Consider the following 20,368-nt stretch of genomic DNA (forward strand, 5'->3'; position numbering starts at 1 on the left):
AACTCTGTTGATCATTCAGTGGGATCTGAACAAAAAGATTAATTGTATTGACTGTGTAATTTAAATTCTCGGCTTGCTTGAGAGGTAGAATTCATCAGGGAATCACTGCAGTCCTCAGCTGCTGAACAGTTCAGCTGGCAGTGGGATACAGAGAGGCAAGTACATCCCAAAAACTCATCTCATAGATCTTGAAAATGGAAAAATACAGCTCTGTCACACCAGATTAATTTCTCTTTGTCTTCCCACTGCAGCAGATCCCATGGTCCCACACCGCACTGTCCCCATAGCAGGAAGCTCCATATTCTCCTGGTCAGGCAGGTTCACAACCAGTTGAATTAGTGAGGTTCGGTCAGCAGCTTCAGCAAGGAGTCCAGAGCCGTCGGCATCTGCGTGCTCCCGACACACAGTGCAAAGGAAGCAAATCAGCCTCGTCTGTCACTGAGCGGCATTTACACCCATCAGGCTGCCCCAGATGAGGGGGATGCGTGTAGTCAAGCACAGTGGCTCTGAGAAGCAGTGACATCGCCAGGCCACAAAGATGATTAAGAAAGGAAGGGTGAGATGTGATGTGGTGGTTGGCAGGTCCAGATGGAAAGCTGTCCCACATGCTATTCAGAACAGTACAGTGGTATCAGCAGGATCCTCGACCCCCTCCTCAAATACACACACGAATGCACACACATACCTCTCCACATGTTCCCTTTCTGACTAAATGTCCAATATTAGCTGAAGTGTAACTGGTGGAGAGCCAAATTCCAGGCAAACTCCCTAGAGTGTCACATTGATGGCACAGCTGTCTGTGTCCTCCAAGCTCTCCGCTGAAACAGAAGCTAATCCTGCTCGGCTCCACTCAAGCCCAGAGCCAGGTAGATTACCCAACACCGCCACCCTGCTAATGATCAGAGACGATCTTCGGGCTCCTAATTAAGCATACTTCTTAATATCAAAGGCACATGGAGGCTGCTTCATGCCCTCCCAGTCTCCTCTGCTCTATCCTGCTTCTTCAAGGAAGTCTGTGCCTGAAAAATTAGTGAAAAGCCCGCAGGATCGTGGATTTGCTTGACGCCATCCCTCCCTGCTGGTATTGCTAATGGTCACCTGTTGTCTCTACAAACCATCACACTTGTACTCAGTGTGCTCGATCACCCATAAACACTGTGTGGGAAGGAGGGTAACAAACCTCCAGTGCAAGTATTTCTCTAGGTACAATGGTAAAAAGTACAGCAGCCAAGTGAAACAAAAGCTAAATTACTTGTTTTAAATACTTGCAAATGCCCTGTAAAGAGCACCGTTGAAGCTCTGCTGTTACACTGCTCTTACACTGCCAGTAATTAGTGATTTATCTGAAGTACTTGGAGAGCAGCTTTGTTTCTTTCTGGCTTCCCCATCTCCAAGTCTCTATTTCACCTTGTAGCTCTGCCGTATTAGCTTTTCATTGATCATCCAACAGCAACCTTATCAGACATGAAATAACCAGTGGCTGGAAATCTCAGCCTTCTTTTTTTTTTTTATTTGTTCTTGCACGTCTCGTTTTCTCTATATTTGACAGGAGTGCCTGCTAACCCTTCCTCATTCTTCTGGTGCCCACGAGTTGCCCAGAATTAGACAGTTTTGTAGGGCCAGCATCGCTTTTCCACCAAGCTGCATTGCCGTCCTGTAAGTTCATTGCACATGCTGGAACGCTGCAGGCAGCACAGGCAGTTCTGGGAGCCTTTTCATAGCCAGCACCAGAAGCTGCCAGGTGCTGAGGACAAGCCAGGCCTATGTGCTGCCGTGCTCCCATCCAGAGACCTGGATCAGTCACATTTCTAGAATAGCATAGCTACTTAGAATCTGGGGCCCTGGCCTTCAGAGAAACATCTGGGGAACACAACCAAGAGAGCTGGAAGCCTGGAAAAGAGCTCACTATCTAGAAATGGGATTCACAAAATCCACCTGCTGTGCCGTGAGGAAGCACTGAGCAGAAAATGGGCAGTGGAAACCTCCTTCCTCCATTCTGGTGGACCCGATGGTTGGTGTGTGAGGCTGGAATTGATAACCCAGGATTACTTCAGAAGATAGGCACCCAAACAGCTCCTTTGGATGATGGTGGTAGTAGCAGTAGTTCATACTTGTAAAACTCACATAGTGCATTTCCTTGCCTCAAAGACTAACATAACTTATACACCTCTCCACCACCTTCCAGGAGCTTGTGCTAACACACTGGGATGGGGTAGACTTCCCATTCCCCCTGCTAGCCATTGTGTTTTGGTCACCAGGGTCTCATAGGATCTAAAATGGGGATGAACTGTTGGTTCGTGCTTAAGAAATGTACCTGGGGACGCCAGGATGTGTGTTCCTACTGCGCTTGCATTGCTTTGGGAAGGTTCCCTCCAAGCCACTAAATAAGTGAAAGAAGGGATTAAATAAGAAATCTTGTATCATTCAGACCCACACATTGCAATAGTATTCAGTAATAGCATAAAAATAGTCATGGAGAGACCTACTGGAGGAAAAAGACACTTGGCGAGGGGCCAGATTAGTCAGCTGAGCGAGTTATCTGAACTGGAGAGGAGCATTTAGTGCTTGTACCAAGAAATCAATGGCAAGCAGGGGCTGTGGTCCATTTAAAAGTCTCAGGCAGACCTTAACTGTCTTGAGAGAAAAAGAGACCTGTAACTTTGTTAGAGTCAGGTGCCTTTTGTGAATTATACAGCCTCTTAAAGCATTGGCAGCTTGTGTCAGCGCTGTGGGCTTGTGGTCAACACTGAAGCTTCTGGTGTAGATGGGCGGAAGTTGGTTTGTATTTAGGGTTGTAAATATTTGCCTCCATAAAACCCCACTGTGCCTGAATAGCAAAATTCACGTGGCCTGCAAAATACCAGCCTTTTGTTCTAGAGACAGACAACCAATGCATTTGCAAGTTTCAGTCCTGAGAAATTACTCTGATTTAAGGTTTTGACCTGGATCCTTTATCAGTCTCAGTGTTGCTCATGCCAGGGAGAATTATTAATCCTATCCCTTTCCTGCCAAGTTCAGTGAGCATTTATTCACCTCTGCTGTCGGCAGGAGCAGAGCTGGGCATGGTTTGGGTGAGTATGTTCTCTTCTCTGCAGGTTCCTCAGCCACTCTCATCATCATGATCTCTGGGCATCTCTACTGCTTATTTGCCCCTCAGAAAAGGCAGCCCTGGACAGGCTGGAGGGTTGGCAGGGAAAAATTTAATGAAATATAACAAAGGAAAGTGTAGATTCTCGCATCTGGGTAGGAACAACCCCAGGTGCCAGTATAAGTTGGGGAATGACCTGTTAGAGAGCAGTGTAGGGGAAAGGGACCTGGGGGTCCTGGGGACAGCACTGTGCCCTTGTGGCCAGGAAGGCCAATGGTACCTGGGGTGTATTAGAAGCGGGGTGGGTTAGTAGGTCAGAGAGGTTCTCCCTTCCCCTCTACTCTGCCCTGGTGAGACCACATCTGGAATATTGTGTCCAGTTCTGGGCTCTCAGTTCCAGAAGGACAGGGAACTGCTGGAGAGAGTCCAGTGCAGGGCAACAAAGATGATGAAGGGAGTGAAGCATCTCTCTTATGAGGAAAGGCTGAGGGAGCTGGGGCTCTTCAACTTGGAGAAGAGGAGACTGAGGGGTGACCTTATTAATGTTTACAGATATATTAAGAGTGAGTGTCAGGAGGATGGAGCCAGGCTCTTCTTGGTGACAACCAGTGACAGGACAAGGGGTAATGGGTTGAAACTGAAACACAAGAGGTTCCACTTAAACTTGAGAAGAAACTTCATGGTGAGGGTGCCAGACACTGGCCCAGGCTGCCCAGGGAGGTTGTGGAGTCTCCTTCTCTGCAGACATTCAAACCCGCCTGGACACCTTCTGTGTAACCTCATCTGGGTGTTCCTGCTCCTGCAGGGGGATTGGACTGGATGAGCTTTCGAGGTCCCTTCCAATCCCTGACATTCTGTGATTCTGTGATGTGTCCACCTGCTCTTACCTGTGTGGAAAGGACAGATTTGGCTCACTGTGCACACCCTGGTACACACACCACCTTCCCACCACAAGTAGGAGAAGGTACTTTTCTCTCCAAGGGGAATAAAATCTGCAGAGGAAAAAAATATACCAGCACATTTCACACTGCAGGGGAAGCAGAAGCAAAACAAATTCACTATTCATGTTCCCCAGCCAGCCGCCTGGTAAATCCCTATTATTCAAGCATGGCAGAAAAATAGTTTCCAACATTTTCTCACACTCTGGATAATGTTTTTAACCAGACCCTTTCTTTCCTTACTGGCCCCACACTCGGCTTTTCCCTACCAGCCTTGCCTGGCATTGCACGGTGAGACTGGGGTAGTTAGCTCAACTTTTGCAGCTGCTTGGGAAGTCAGCCCAAATGATTTCCCAAAGCAAACAAGGAAGGCATTTGAATCAGAAAGCTGAGTATCAGTTTATATGATAATCATCACACATGGGCTCCAGTCCCTGCTGGAGGCAGGGATGTATTGATACAGCACAGACATCGCATACCTGCAGAAGGCTTAGATTTTGGACTTGTATTCTAGTTATGATCCTGTGGTGAGAAGTTATTAAGAGAAATAGTCCCTCCTAAATGATGAGCTAATTTAAATCCTCTCTTGCACTGAATACATGAAGAAAGCTTGATGTGCTGTCCACATTTTAAAGTTGATTCCAGCAGTGAATAGAACATGCTCTGAAAATTTAAGCAAACAATGTGCTGTTTAAAAATGCAACTGCAAAGTGTTTCACTTTATTTTTTTTTAGTAAAGAAAGCAGGCCCCCAAGAATTGATGTGAGATAAAAGAGAAAGAGACGTGAGGGACATCACAGGTTTCCAGGAGGAGAGACAGGGAAGGCAGCAACACTTTCTGCTGTAGGCTGTGTTAGTCTGGTGTGTTATCATCTAGGGAAACAGTAATAACTCATGCCTGGTCTCAAGCTAGGCTGGACTAACACCAAATGGTGGTGCTGCTTTGATCCAAACGCTTTTCTGGCCCCATTAGTCTTCTCAGCTGCAGCCTCAGTAGGAGGAGAAAAGGCAGAAGGAGAAAAGGCAGAAGGACAAAGCCCAGCAGAGTCCTAGGGTCCATGCAGCAACCAGGTGCAGATAAGAGACGATGTCTCTCACCCTTCTTTGTCCCAGCTGGGTTTCTGTCCAAAGACTCTGTGACCATCTTAATGTGGCATTGTCAACAAGCTGCTGTGAGGCAAGGTATGTTAGTTTTAGCCCCTGGTGATTTTGGAGGCAGTGGGACGCAGCTCATCTGGCCTTTGCACAGCCAGGTTGAAGAGAAGGCTGAGAGGGGATTTTATCAATGCTGATCAATATCTCAAGGGTGCGTGTCAAGAGGATGGGACCAGACCCTTTTCAGTTGTGCTCAACAACAGGATGAGGGGCAATGGGCACAAACTGAAGTGCAGGAGGTTCCATCTGAATATGAGGAGAAACTTTTTTACTCTGAGGGTGCCAGAGCCCTGGACCAGGCTGCCCAGAGAGGCTGTGGAGTCTCCTTCTCTGGAGACATTCAAACCCACCTGGACACATTCCTTTGTGATCTGCTCTGGTGAACCTGCTTTAGCAGGTGGGTTGGACTGGATGATCTCCAGAGGTCCCTTCCAACCACAACCATGCTGTGATTCTGTGAAATGAAAAGCTCATGTCCTTGGCTATTAGTTCTGCTATGCTGTTTGCTGCTACTATATCTGTGTTTCTCTAGCTGTGTGGTGGCCTGACAGGCTGTTGCTCTGATTTTGCTTTTCCCCTTTGTCTCCCATATGCAGAGAAGCAGAGGGAGCTGGCTCGGAAGGGCTCCCTGAAGAACGGCAACATGGGAAGCCCAGTTAATCAGCAGCCCAAGAAGAACAACGTGATGGCACGAACAAGGTAAAGAACTGGAAAAGCACTCAGGGGTGCTGTAAGCTTCTATCTCTAACGGCCTTAGGCTGGACAAGGATGATGTTCATTGCCATTCGCCTACTGCCAGACACGCTGCGAGAGCAGTGATGGCCCTTCTTGGAGCTGGCAGACCCAAACGCTCTGCTGTGTCACATCCTATTCCCGGGGGAGATGCAGGGACAGCTGAGCCCAGGACCCGTGGCAGTGCAGCCTGCAGGAGGCAGAGGCAGCCCAGCCTGGTTTAAATCAGGGGTTTGATATGGCTGCCTTGCAGATTATGGCTAGCCTCATGTAACACATAATCCTGCCAGTGGGAGAGGTACGAGATGTTTCATGTAACAAACTGGTTTAGAGCTTAGTTCTGCCTTGGCTGCTTTCATCTCAGTCGTTTCCCTGCTCATTTTTGATGATGACCCCTTCCCTGTACTGATTGACTTAATGAGGGCTTGTAAATAACCCATCTTGGTGTGCTTTGCTTTACACCTCCTCCACACTTCGAACAGCATGGTCATTCTTTGCTTGAGCTGATTTGGCACATCTCTGTATGACAGTATCAGACGGTGCTAGAAACCACTGTAAACAAAGACATTGCTAGATGAATATTTTCTTTTAGGGTATTTCTTTTTTTCTCCATGCAAGGTTCAGCATACCAGTGTATTACGTACCTGCATTCTGGAGGCAGGAACCCCCCTGAGCCCACGGGGTTGCACACTTTGCATGCTACTCAACAGGTGGCAGTTTTTAGTGGAGGACCTAACTTGAATGACAGGAGAATCAGCGTAAATGCTGGGTGTTTACTGATGAGTGAGAAAGTTGCATGGATTACCATAAATTAAGTAGAACGGGAGCTGCTAGTCAGAGCCTCTCTGTATACAACACATCCTACAGATGAGGTTCCTTGTTCACATGAATTCCCAAAAACCAAAATAGTAGTCACAACTCATGCCAGGACTTATTCAATTTTTATTTGTGAGACCCTGTGATGTTGGTGGAAAACACTGCATTGCTCCCTGCTCTGTGTTTGGTTGCTGAGACCATATAGAGGAATCAAGCCCTTTGTGGCAGCAGGAATTTCATCATATGCTCTCAGCTGGGTATTCCATGCCCACTGTTCCTCCTTCTGTTCCAAATACAAGCTAGAAAGACTTGGTTTCTTTCGGCAATAGGCTGCATGCTAGCTTCCCAAGGGCAGTGGTAGCAGAGTTGCTGCATGAGAGATATAGAAGCACTGAAATTAGCAGAGGAAGATGGTAGGGAAGATGAGATAAGTACATGTGCCTACCTGTAAAATTAGTGACTTCTGCTCAATGAGATGGCTGTTTCTGAACTGCCAATGGAAAAAAGAGTGATTTGAGCAGGGAAGAGCAGAGCAGTGACACCTATTGACAAAAGCTTTTGAACAGCCAGCTCAGTTTCATTCCATTTGTGACACCCAAGCACCGCTTAGAGGGCACACACACCCCTTCACAGCCAAGGAAAGACTTCTGGCAGCAGACTTGCTTTTCTTAGTTACTTTTCACACAGTTTTTGGAAGCATCCCTTGGGATCTGCAAAACAGAGGTTTGCAGCCTTTGCTTTAGTAGCAGATGTAGCCAGGCTCTGTTGTTCCCATATGGCTGGGAGGTGCCTGGCACAGGGTGTTGCTGGCCCAAGTCCCTTCATCCTCCAGCTCCCTTGGTGTTCTGAAAACCAAGCTACACCACAAGCACAGCCCTGGTAATACCTCAGAATGGTTTGGTATGTCTTGCTACAGACAGGGGAACACCAGGAAGACAGAAATGCCACCAGCCTGTTCAAGCCGCTGGTTTTCACGATATAAGGGGTGCAGTATAATGGGAGATACTCCAGTGAGATATGCTGCAGAATGTCCAGGTTATAGTTTAATTCTAAACTCTTGGCTTGCTCTGGTTTCCCCAGAAGGAGAATAAGCTAAAGCCATTTCCCCCTTTTTAACAATTCTGCTATTCTCATCAAATATGTTTTGCTTCTATTCCGGAAAGCTACGTTGCCTGTCCTAGTCTCTACTCCACCTCCCACTCCTTCCCCAAGGCTTCCTGTTCTTCTGTATTATCTGCACAAATTTCTGACATACAGCCTCTAGTACCGGGTTGCATTCACCATTCTGTCTTCTCCTGGGGCAGAGGCACAGCCAGCATTAGAGGTGAAAGGACCTTGGATCCATAACATGCTCAGTCTCTCTCAGAGCAAATAAACTGTAAGGTTGGGGTGATGCTGGCAGACTTGCCATGAGCACAGGCAGAGCCCACAACACCGTCTGCACCACTTGAGCACAGCCAGATGTTGCAGTCCACTCTGAGGACAGCCTAAACTCAGATTCGTGTCATAACATATTTCATGTTATGTGGGCAAAAACACCAAGACAAGAAGCTCATACTGGGACAGCTGTGGATGAATGCAGCTATGACTACTGCCCGGCTTTGTTCCAAACACAGTGACAAGCAAAAATAAGGACAGTTAGAATGAGAGGGAAAGACTTAGTAAATAGCACCACACAGGGTTCTTCTCCTAGGTCCCCTGACAGTGCTTTCTTCACTCATTATATACTAACAACCATCAGTGAGTATATATGGAGCAGTGCCTTGGAAACTGGAGAGCGAGTGTGGAAGTCAGTGCTTCTAACATCTGTATGGGCCAGCTGCTGCTGCCAGATCACAGCTTCAGTTCCAGGCATCTTCACTTCTCAGCTTCCTTCCTACATGTTTTAGAAGCAGAAGGACTGTCCCAGCGCTATGAGAAGGGGTATGCAATTCTGCAAGTGGATCCAATTTTCTCCAGTCTCCTGGTGCAGCAGGTTGGAAATTCTGCATCAGTTTTTGAATTAGTTTCTTTAATCTTGCATTTCAGTGGACACAGTAAGAAAATACAACTAGTCATGAACGTGTATATCTGCTTTGTGATAATATTTGATGCATTTTACTCTCCATGAGCCTGTCCACCTTCAGTGCCTGGCAGGCCTTTGTCTTGCTAAAATTGTAATGGCTTCATGAAATTTTCTGAGCAGAAGCAGAAAAACATCTCAGGTAGTTAGAGAACAGTTTGAGCATGGATGAGAAGGATTATCATATTTAGATTTAGATTTCCCAAACTCCTAGTGAAGGATCATTGTGCATCACGTGTTGTTAAAGACAAGTTCTTCATTTGGGAGAAAACCTGAGTCAACCCACTGAACGAGGACATTTTCATCACTCTCATGGTTCCCACCTGCTGAACATAAAACTTTATTCCATTTGCTTCATTTGGTTGATCTTAAATATGAACCAAAGTCTTTGTGCAGTTTTGTGGATTAAAGAATGCGGTTGTGAACTACCATTGTATTAACGCATTTTCCTTTATACTAGAAGTTCTGAAGCCTGTATTGCATTTCACAAACGCTATCAGGCAATTAGAGGTGCAAAGTCATCATCAGCCTTTGTAACACTTCTGATGAAGTGAAAGTCATTATAAAGTAATGAAATTTTGAAAGTGCTAGTCTGACTGGGCTCTTATGCTGCATCCAGCAGCTCATATTTCTCATATTACTAAATTTAGGACTGAGACTTCAAAAGTGTTGCGTTAGAGGAGGACGGTCTGGGTAGGAACTCAAAGCAGAAGGACCACATCCCTCATTTCCAATAGTAAAATAGTAGGAGCACTGAGCCTCTGCCTTCCCCTAGCTGCCTTCTCCTGTTTACGGATTTCCAGTGTCATGTACTCACGGCCAGGAAAAAAAGGCAAGACAAAAATGACCATCTGATATGACAAGTAGTGCTAGCCAAACAGGTTCACCAGAATGAAGCATGGAGTGTCCCAACTGTTTTTTCTTCCAGGGAGGAGCGTGTTTCCAGGGCATGTCCAATGATCCCTGTGAAACTGCTGTAAGCTACCCAGAGAAACAGCCTGTCTCCTCTGAATTGCACCTATTTAAATGTCTTCACCGAGAAGGGAGGACTTGCAAGGAAGTGAAATGGGGAAAGTCTAACTACTGTATTGCTTTGCCCTAGACTCTGTGTGTTACTGAGCTTCACTGTGTGGTTAACAGACAACATTTGATTATTTCAGGCTCGTCGTTCCCAATAAGGGCTATTCGTCATTAGACCAGAGTCCAGACGAAAAGCCACTGGTAGCCCTGGATACGGACAGGTATGCAAAATTATAATAAGATATACGTTGTGGTGCAAGTCAGTTTTCATGCCAGAGTGCAGCACTGAGCTGACTCAGAACACTCACACTCCTCCTTGCCGTGTCCTTCAGCATATGCTGTGACTGCTTTGTGTGTGTAAACAAGTAGGAAGAGATGTGAGTAAGGAGCACTTGGATGAAAAGGTCTGAGGGTCACAGATGAAAGTTGCTCTCCAGACTCCCTTGATGTAACTTCTCTGTGCCTAAAGTACAGCTTCATGGCATGAGAAAGATAGGGCTGACCAGGGAATACAGGTCTCTCTAACCATTTCCTTCTTTGCTGTATCTTGTCCTTCCCTGCAGCGATGATGACTTTGATATGTCCAGATACTCATCCTCGGGATACTCATCAGCTGAGGTGAGTTATACTCATTCCTGCCATCCCTCCCACAAGTGCTAATAGTAGAATGGCCAGAAACAGCTTAGAGTGGCCTTGTGCTGCCAGAAAGGGCTATACAAGGAATTTACCAGTGGTGTAGACTCTGTGAGCCTGAAAAGGGCCATGTCAGAAACTGAGTCATGTTTCTTTCTTCCCCGGTGATCCAATTGGCTCCATCCCCACACTTGCCATGGCACAGACACAGATCTGCCCATCAGCTGTTTTCACAGCTACCTTTTGCTTCACTCAAAATTTTCCTAGTTCTGCTCAGTCCTTCAATGTTAGCCCATTAGGTGCCAAAGCATCCGCTTCTCTGTCACACAGCTCAGCAACCGTATGCTTGCCAAGGACACAAATAAAGGGTCTGAGAGTGTCCTGTGTTTTCCAGTTCTTAACAGGGTCAGGGTTACCCCGTGCGTGTTTACTTGGAGCAGGCAAAAATTCCAGGGAGGACCTGCAGATATGAACTCTTGCCCTTTCAAAGAGAAAAGGCAGGAAGCTCAGGCTTGTTAATTGTTTCTGAATGTATTCCCAAGCTCTCTCCGGAATTAGTTCTACACACAAGCTGCTGGGAACTCTTTCTCCTTGTATCCCTTTCTGAGCAAAATACCTCTGAAATACAGAGAAATGGCCAAGAGCAGGGACCAGATCAAACCAGCTGGGCCGTCTCTGGGCCATGATGAAGTGTTGTTCACCCAAATCTAGTTAGATAGCACTTGAATCGGAGATTACAAAAAGCCAAGAGGCTTTACCACCTTTCAACTGCTATGGTGTGGCCCAGACTGAGAGGAGGGACTGCCCAGCTGCCTGTGGTTTATTATCATCATTATTACATTACTTTAAATGAGGGCTTATGTTCATGGAAAGATTATTCCAGAAGAAAACAGTGTATCAACTTGTTACTCTGGAATATCTCACCCTAGATATTCTCAAAGACACTGGAACAACAGAAGGCAGCCCTCACCTGTGGTCAAAAACCGGGACCCTTTCATTGGTGGGGCTGCTGCTAGTGATGGGCAAACATATTCCAGAATAAGGGATCTCCTTCATCTTCTGACCGTCAGAAGGAAGAAGTGTCATGTGTTTGACTGTTTGTCTCTTTGTCTGTAGCAGATCAACCAAGACTTGAACATCCAGCTGCTCAAGGATGGGTACCGGTTAGATGAGATCCCAGATGATGAGGACCTTGACCTAATCCCCCCAAAATCAGTCAACCCTACCTGCATGTGTTGCCAAGCCACCTCCTCCACCGCCTGTCACATCCAGTAGTGAGGCCAGCAGGCTGTGATCAGTGCTTTCCACTATAACTGTAAAACTTAACAGCCATTGCTTCCTCCTATGGTAGGACGTGCACCTCTTTGTGTTCATGGAGCCAGGAGAAACCAAAAAATTCATTTTATGATTGGTTGATAAGTTATTTTAAACTATGGTTAAACGAAAGAGAAGTTGCTGTAAGTGCCAGGCAGTGCCTGGCAGAGCTGTCTGGTCTGGAGAGCGAATTGCAGAGAGGTACAGAGATACCTCCTTGGTTTGTGTAGGCACTGGGGATGTTTTTTAAGGTGCCTGTTCCGCCAAAACCAATCCATCTGCAAGACCAGGCGTGAGTCTGAGGTGTCAGGGGGTTTTACCAGTGAGAGGAGGTCAATTCTTAATTTATTCACTAAACCTGTTTCATTTGCATAACCAAAATGATACCATAACTGGGGCACAGGAATGGGAACGGAGCAGGGCATCCTTTCTTTTGGCAAGGTGAGCCAGGACTAGCCACAATTCATTCACTTGCAAAGAGGACAGACAGGTGGCGTTTCACTGTGAGTCAGTACTAGCTAGAGCTGTCGTGTCACATAGCCAATGCAATCTACCCTTAGTTCCACATTAAGTTATCACCAAACACATCAGATTGGATCTGCAATCCATCCATGCTCTTCAGGGATTCAGTCCTTTACTGAGAGTACCGTATTCCTGAGTTCAGTCCAGTCATGTATATTGACTTCAGCCTATACTTTATTCCTGTGGGACCCATCTCCTTCCAACAACCTCAAATTTTGTTCAACTAAGAAAAAAATGAATCCTGCACAAGACAGGACTATAGCTGTGCAGTCTGAAGGCCAATGCTGGAAAAGCTAATTGAAGAGAGCGTGTTTTCACAGTGCTTTAATGTTGATGTTCTCTTGACACTGTATCTCTTGGTGCCTGTGGGACAGATTTGTTAATCCTCAAGGCATCTGTGTGGTGGTGTCAGACTTCAGGGGAGTTTTCAGCAACAGCAGGATCATGAACAGCTTCAGCTAAAATAAAAACATGAGAGGAAACTACTGTTCATCCCATCTCTGCCCACTTGTGAACCAGGCTTGGTCTGTGTTAGAGCTGTCCCATGTCAAGAGCAATTGTGTCTGTTTCATGCTGGAATAGTCAGGAAACTTGGTGTTACATTAGGTTGCTGGATTGAATTTCCAGTTCACCAGAAGATTCTTTTCAATGCAGAATCTTTTCTGGAATTAGGAAACATGGCCTCTCCCTGGCCAGTCTTACACTGCTGGCTTTAGTATACGCAGGATTCAGGACACGGGTTTGCACTTTTCTTGAAATCTTTTGCCACAGGCAGTTCTGTGTTTCCCTGCCCTGCCAAGAAGGACCACCTGCCTTGTGCAATCACTTGCTTTATAGCCAGGGAAGGGAGAACATGAGGGCGATTCTGAGCTTCCCCTCAGAATTCCTGAGTCACAAAACAGAGCCTGAGCTTCACTCCGACAGACTGATCCCCCACTTGAAAACTGCATGAGGTGAGCTAAGGTGAGCTAAGTCCCAGTCCACTTCGTGACTGGGAGATGATTTGTTTGACATCTTGGGGTTTCACTCTGTGCAGTTTTGAACTGCATGATACCATCCACAACATGAGAAAAGAGCAAGCACACAAGATTCCTGGGCTTTATTATTCACTGGCTGGTGTGGACAACTGTTAAAGCTGTGTTTGCCCCCCTCCCTAAAACAGGGTCCTGCCACCATGGCTTCAGGCCAGAGAAACAGGGCTGAGCGGTGCTGCTTACTGAGCACCCCTGCCTGCTCATGGAGCTGTTCTGATTAACTTGCCAGCTCCTCTAGGAAGAGTGTTCTTTAACTCAATTCCTCTCTCTTTCTCACCGCCTGGTAGTGCTAAGGGGAAATATGTCCAAAGCACCAGGTGTCCAATTCTTCACTTCTTCTTTCATGTGCCTGCTTTTCTCTCCAGCACTATCTCAGGTTGAGGTTAGCAAGTTGGCCGGAGGTGGAGGAAGGATGCTAACAATGCTGTGTAGAGAGTAAAGATAAAAGAGAAAAAAACATTCCTTAAGGATCCTTTTTTTTAATGGGGATTGTAGTCAAAGCCTGACAGAAACACCATGGTCACACCAAATCCTATAGGACGTGGCGAAATCTCTTTAAATCTTTACTCTTCTAAAGAGGGACTTTGCAGTTCAGCATTGGTACCATGCAATGTCTTTGTCACGTTTATCCTCCTGCGTCAGTCTCTGTGCCTTCCAGCCAGGCTGCACACGCTCAGCCTTTCCCACAGCCCTTGCTCAGGAGCTCGGAGTGTCTCAGTGTGCCTGCTAGAGCAACGAGGCTTCTGGTTACATGGTCAGCCATGGAGGTCCCACACGTACCCATCATGCTGCCAACATATTCGGTCTAAGACAGAATGAGGCTTGCTGACTCAATCTCTCAGGGTTAACGCCTCCTTCTGAACAACAGACCTTGCCCAACAACCACTGTCCCATGGCACCATGACCCAGTCCTTTTATTGCCCTTGTTCCTGTTTTTTGCCTGCCACGTTGAGGCATTCCTCAACCCTGCAACTGCCCTCAGCCCTCTGCATTGTGCGATGTGCATCTGCTTCTTGCACAGCCTCTGAAGAGGGAGGGAGATTAATTTAAATGTTACACCCAGTGCTTCCTCCATATGGACTGAAGCACAATCAGAGTGTTTTTCCTGCGCACAGAAGGAGCTGGTTGCACAAATAGCTCCTTTGGCATGACAGTACAGGACCATAAAATGGCAATTTTTTGGCTTCTCCTCTCTATGCTTTGTGTTCATATATTTTATTAGGGGGATAAAGTAGAAAGGGTGGGGGAAAGTAGTTACCTGTGTAGGGTCATTATCAGGAAGGCTGAATGGATTAAGGCAATTCACATGTGGCTATCGTAAAAAATTTAACACTTAACCCTTCTGAACTGCAACCCCTTAAACAGGTGATGACTATAGGGCATGTTTGTTGGCTCATTATGGAATATGGTGGACAGCCCATCAGTATGTATGAACCACAGACTGGGCTGGCTCTCCCTGTCTGGTTTTGTGTTCAGACCTTTGCTTCAGCCAGGTTTTCCTTGTGCCCTTGTTGGAGGTTACGCTGTGGTGACTTCCCAGGAAGATGTATAGATATGTGACCACTCTGGTGCTGCTCTCCTTTGACCAGTCTCTGCCACCATGTCCTGGAGAAGGCAAAAGCAAAGAGAACAGATCCTGACTCTCTGTTGCAGCATTATAAAGCCCTTGAATCTGCAGAGCTGCCGGGCACTCTCCTAAATGCAGATTGCATGCAGGAAAGCGAAGTGTTCCTCCAGTCTTTGCACCAAACCAGATTGTCTTCTCAGGCCCCATTTTCAGTTCACAGTTGTACAGGATACCAAGAGGAAGAGCACCATGGAGCATGAAAGGCTGCATTTAGATTTATCCATCTGAATTATCATGCAAACAGGATATTGTTGCTGCTGCCTCCACAATGGAACTTGCGTTTGATGCCTCCTAAAGCCAGACTGGGTTAGGATTTTATGTAATTTTAGTCACCAAATCACTTGAGTTTAAGCAAGCCCTTTTATCACGTGTTAATTTCACCCTTAGTGTGAGCTGGCTTTGAACTCCAGGGTCTCAGCACTCAACTCTGTCTCTCCAATCTGCAGACTTCCCATTTCCAGATGTCTGTGTGAGGAGGAGTATCCTCCTAGTGTTGAGGAAAGTCTTTAGATAGCATCATCTAGTCTGCTTTTCTGGTGGTTATATAACAATAAACTTTGGCTGAAAGAAGACTGATGTCCTGGCAACCATCCTGAAGGCTAATTTGATGTCTTATTGGACATATCTTGAAGCCAACCCTTGGAAGAACCGCTGGATCATATCTGACGTTGCTGCGTGTCTGCCCCCAACATGTACACTTGGCTGTTGGGTCTGTTATGCTGTTCTGGCTGTCTTACCTGCAGATACCTTACCACTGCAAAAGCAGGTGGCCAGGTCTGCTGCATGGACTTCAAAAGGGACTTCAGGTCACTTCCCGATGGACAGGATGGACTCAGCTGCTTTTGGGTTGTCTCTCTAGCTCCTTTCCCAGAGGAGGCACCCGCTCTGCTCAGCTGTGTGCTGGCTGACACATTGCTCTGCAATCCTGAGCAGAATCCTTTCCCCTCCGTGCAGAGTCTGTCCTCAGGCTGGTCTGTGAGCTGCATAACAGCATGCAGGGGGCTTGAAAAGTACAGCGCCCTGTCTGTGACTCAAGAGAAACATGAAGATGCTTTTGAAGAAAGGAAGGACCCAGCTGGGCACCAGATGGAACAACAGAAAAAGGAAAACAAGCAGGAACTAGAAAGGTTGCCGAGTGCTGTTTTGGCCTAGGGCAAATCCCAGTTGTCCGAGTTAATCTGTCCCAGTGCAGTGCTGATACCAGCAGGGAGCAAAGCTCGCTTTCCGGCGCTCACACCAGAAACACTGTGTCCCTGAGCTGGCAGCTGCAGCTCTACTGCTGCAGAGAGTCTGCTGCGCTGTTAGAGCACAGAAATGCGGTCTGGCGTCCCTTGCTGCTGTTGGCACGTGGTACATATTTGATGTAACCCCAGCCATGTCACATCCCCTCTCGATGTCCATTCCCTTCTGCAGCACAGGGGAGAAACCTGGTTTCCCAAGGTGCTACCACCACCCTGCGCAGATGTTGCCAGCAGTGTGGTGGTCACCGTTGATAGGGTAGCTCTGCAAGCAAGATGCAAAAGCATACTATAGAGATTATATGCATATTTTCAAAGTACTACTCTGCTTTCCCTCTGCTTACCAGCTTCTGATGTTGCCTGCATGTGCCAGAAGGCTGCAGGATGGAGGTTAGTAGAGAGATTAAACAACTTTGGGGGAAAATGTTTGATGCGGATGTTTCCTGGTTATTTGACAGCTGGCTCTTACACAGCTGGCTTCTCGATCTGCGTACTGCGGTAGGGAACGTGTAGGAAGATTTGGTGGCCCAACAGCACCATCCCCTGCTAGTGCGTTAAGGAACTTAGGAGTGCAACTGAAACAGTGAGTGCTGATGGGAAAGAAGAGACCACTGGGTCATTTGGGATATTCCCATGACAGTTATGTATTCTTAGCATCCACTTAATGATTTGAAGGTATAAAATGGCACTTTTGCCTAGGCGCTTCCTTTGCTTTTCCATTCTCCATTCAAACGCACACAGATTATAGCCACTCTTGCGAGAATAAAGTAGACCTTGTCACTTGGCTGCACGTGCCACCGTGAATATGCCCTGGCTTTGAATTCTACTAGTCTTCAGACCTGACTCCTCACATCACCCTTCTATTTGTACTTGTCACATCTCAAACATCTGCACAGATGGGCAGTGCCACAGGGCAAGCCTGCTGGACTGGGTTGTACCTAAGGAGAAGGCATGGGAAGGTCTTCATGTTAATGTGCTTTTCACTTGTAGGAGAACATTGCATCCATGTCACTTCCTTTCACAGCTTTTCTGTGAGAGGCATTGCTCCAAACCTTGAACCACATCTCATCAGACAAGACCACCACACAAGCTTTGAAGCAGAAGGGCTAGCAATTTAGTGTAGAGGAAGAGGTTGTGACCTGGGATTACCTACAGAAGATTAATGTGGGTTTCTCACAAAGGCTGCTGTCCTTATTTTAACTCTCTGTATAATGCAGCTGAGCTGCTGCATTGCTTCCAGAAAATTACAGCTACATCCCCTCCTTTGCCTCCCTTGACACTGGTGGCAGTGCCAGGATCACAGCAGCTAAATGCTGCCAGGCTGAGCACTGCTCTGACAGCTTGCTGGGGCAGCAAAGGTTGAGGGCTAGTGAAGATCCCATGGGGCAGAGCACCGTGGCCCACGCGGCTGTGCCGCCGGCCATGTCACAGGCAGCACAGACAGTGGCAGAACAGGTTGCAGCTTCCCCTGGCGCCTCTGGCAAGCAGCTCTTCCATTCCCAGACACACTTGCCACTGGTGGTGGCTCCAAGCCTTTCTCTTTCTGTAAAAAGCTGCACCAGCAAAAGATGGATTTGTTTCTGGAAGGAGCACGTCTTGCTGATTGTGCCTGGTTCGTGGAGCCATTTCCATAGTAACAAATGGTGACAGAGGTGGTGGGATTGCATTGCTGAGTGGAAGGTACAAAAGAAACCTCATTAAAACGTGACCGTCTCAGACGTGTCACTGGAAACAAGCACAGTAGGCACCAGGAAAAGAAAATGGCACTGAAAGGCCATGCTGAGATAAGTCCTCTTACCTGCTGAGATGTTTTCCCTCCCAGAGCAGCATTTCTCCTGTCGTTGCCCATCCAGCTGCTCCAGGTGAGCTCACTGGGAGGCCCCACTCTCCATCTGGACTGCCCTCTTGCTTCTGCACCCCGAAAAAAAGCTGTGACTCCTTTTGCTACCCACCTCCCTTGAGCCTGCGTCACTTGGGAGACACAAAGTTTATTTATTGGGACATGTAATACAGACACATCAGGAGAGCTGGAAAACTTGGACAAGCTCGCTTCGCAACAGCCCTTCTGAGTTTCAGCAGTTTCCTCTCCACTCCCAGCTCACAGATTTCTTTGCATGGAAAAGCTGCAGTAGCAGCTGGGTTCAGCTTGTAGCTGCTTCTGTCCTGAGACAAACCCAAGCCAAACGTCAGACCAGCGGGAGATCCAGCAACAGTGGTGGCAGGTGAGCCAGAGAGCAGCTGGGATTTCTCTTCCCCCACCTGAAGGCTGTGGGGCTGAGGGTTCACCAGACTGCTGTAAAACCTTGGTGTGAGCCAGCAAGCCGAGCCTAGGCCACCTTCACCCTCCTGGGCTCCCCTCTTGGGACCCAAGCACCAGGTCCCAGGTCTGACAGCCCATTGCTCCCAGTGGGGGCTGGAGATCCACAGCAGCAATGCTGGTGGGATGTCTACACTGGGGCAGGGCACTGTCAGACACACTGGTAGGGATGTAGTTCTGCAGGGAGAAAGGTTCTTGTAGAGGATGAAGTCTTTGCAAGGGAGAAAATTCAGAAGGTTGGGGAGGGTCCCCCCCCTTTTTTTGCACATTTTTAACCATTTTTGCTCCTTCCACAAAGGCTATTGAACTTTAATAAGAAGAAAGTGAGCCACCATTGGTAGCTTTCTGAAGGGTCTGAAAGCACGTGCCACTTGCATGCTGAGCTGGTTGTGCCTAACATGCGGCTTCCAGACCTCGTTGTACATCCTGTGGCTGAGTCACCGTGAGCGCTGTCCAGAGACTGGGGTGGGAGAGTCAGCGCTGACCATCGTATCCAACACCCACGGCTTCTCAGACTGAACAAGAATCAGACCAGGAAGGGGGAAAAGCAGCAGGGATGATAGGATAGCTAGTTGTCACAGGTAAACTTTGGTATCCGTGTCCAGTGGTTTGTCATAGAATCGCAAGCCTTGTTATATCGCACAAGTCCTCCTGCCGCTCCTCTTTTCTCAAAGCAGCCATCGTCTTTCCTCGCCCCCACCCCATGCACTGGTGATGAGCATCAGAGGCAGTTGCACCAAAGTGACTCAGCCCAGTTCATCATCTCCCTCTCCCACCTGAACCCAAGGCAATCCGGACGGTTGTTGCCCATCACAGGTCTTCATTGTTAGTAATTCCGCTTGGGTTTCTTTCCTTGTGTACCATAGCTTCCTCCATGTGCACTCTAGCAGGGTAGTACAGGAGGCTCCAGCCATGTCCCAAGAAGCTTCTTTGCCCCCTGGCAGCACCTTGCAGACATGCACCTTACTGGGAACGTGCTGGGTCAATGCTGGTGAGACGTGGCACTGCCGATCTTGCATAGGTGGCAGCTGATGGGGATCCATGGGGAGAAGCTGGCAGAAAGTGGCTGCTGTCCCTTTTCTTTTTGGAGGGAGAGGGGGATATTTTTGGCATTATGATAATTGTCCACCTTCCAGTGGCCAAGTTCTGGGCTGCATTAATAATTGGGGATAATTTGCTATCTGGGCAGGTAAGGAGCTTTGCACTGACCTTAATAGCAAACGCCATGGCTGTACCCAGAGCCTGGATACAGGCTGGGTTTCCCCCATCTGGGAAAGTGCTTTCAGCTGGCTCCAGATAGACATTTCTGGCAGGCAGGGAAACAGCACTCCTCCGAGCCCAGATCAAATCCGCACTTCCATTTCGTGTCCTCAGCTTGGAAAAAACCTCAACCCAAGAAAATGTTTCCCAGGTCTCCTTCCCCCATGCGGTGCCCGACGCCCCAGGGAAGGGGGTGACGGGAGGCATTTGGGAGTCACCAAAAGCGAGATCATTTTTGGATGTATTTAATTGAAATTTATTTCAGGAGGAGAGACCTCCCGACCTTTGCGTTAATCTCAAGAGCAGGAGATGAGTTTCTGGCTGTCCTTGCATATAGTGAAACATAGCTGAAACAGCCAAATGCAAAGTAGAATTAAATGTAGGGTTTGACCTGAATAACCTTTTAATTAGGAACATAAATTTGTTGTAGCTTGACTTTAGTCCATGTTAGGAACCTGCTAATCATTTGACATGCAGAGTGTATTAATGCTGCACTTAACTTGGCCATTGGTTTTATTACCTGGTTTGGGGAGATTTTTCACTCCCAAAGCATCACTCTACATCTCATATGGGTTTTCCTTTCTTTTTTTCCCGTTCAGAACATGTAGCACA

General features: G+C 47.4%; 1 protein-coding gene across 3 annotated transcripts in view; it reads left to right on the plus strand.

Annotated features, from left to right (window-relative positions):
• FAM219A (family with sequence similarity 219 member A) overlaps positions 1 to 13,197 on the plus strand; it is a 94,514-nt gene extending 81,317 nt beyond the window's left edge. For 2 of the 3 annotated variants that reach the window (XM_065860236.2, XM_065860238.2), the window contains exons 3-6: positions 5,778 to 5,880; positions 9,952 to 10,032; positions 10,375 to 10,429; positions 11,561 to 13,197. In XM_065860236.2, coding sequence (XP_065716308.1) covers positions 5,778 to 5,880; positions 9,952 to 10,032; positions 10,375 to 10,429; positions 11,561 to 11,719 — 398 coding nt within the window. In that variant the 3' untranslated portion in view covers positions 11,720 to 13,197. The remainder of the gene's footprint in view (positions 1 to 5,777; positions 5,881 to 9,951; positions 10,033 to 10,374; positions 10,430 to 11,560) is intronic. The other variant, XM_065860237.2, reaches the window with a different exon arrangement.
• The last annotated feature ends 7,171 nt before the right edge of the window (positions 13,198 to 20,368 follow it).

The sequence above is a fragment of the Patagioenas fasciata genome, chromosome Z, assembly GCF_037038585.1.
Source record: "Patagioenas fasciata isolate bPatFas1 chromosome Z, bPatFas1.hap1, whole genome shotgun sequence".
Classification (NCBI taxonomy): Eukaryota; Metazoa; Chordata; class Aves; order Columbiformes; family Columbidae; genus Patagioenas; species Patagioenas fasciata.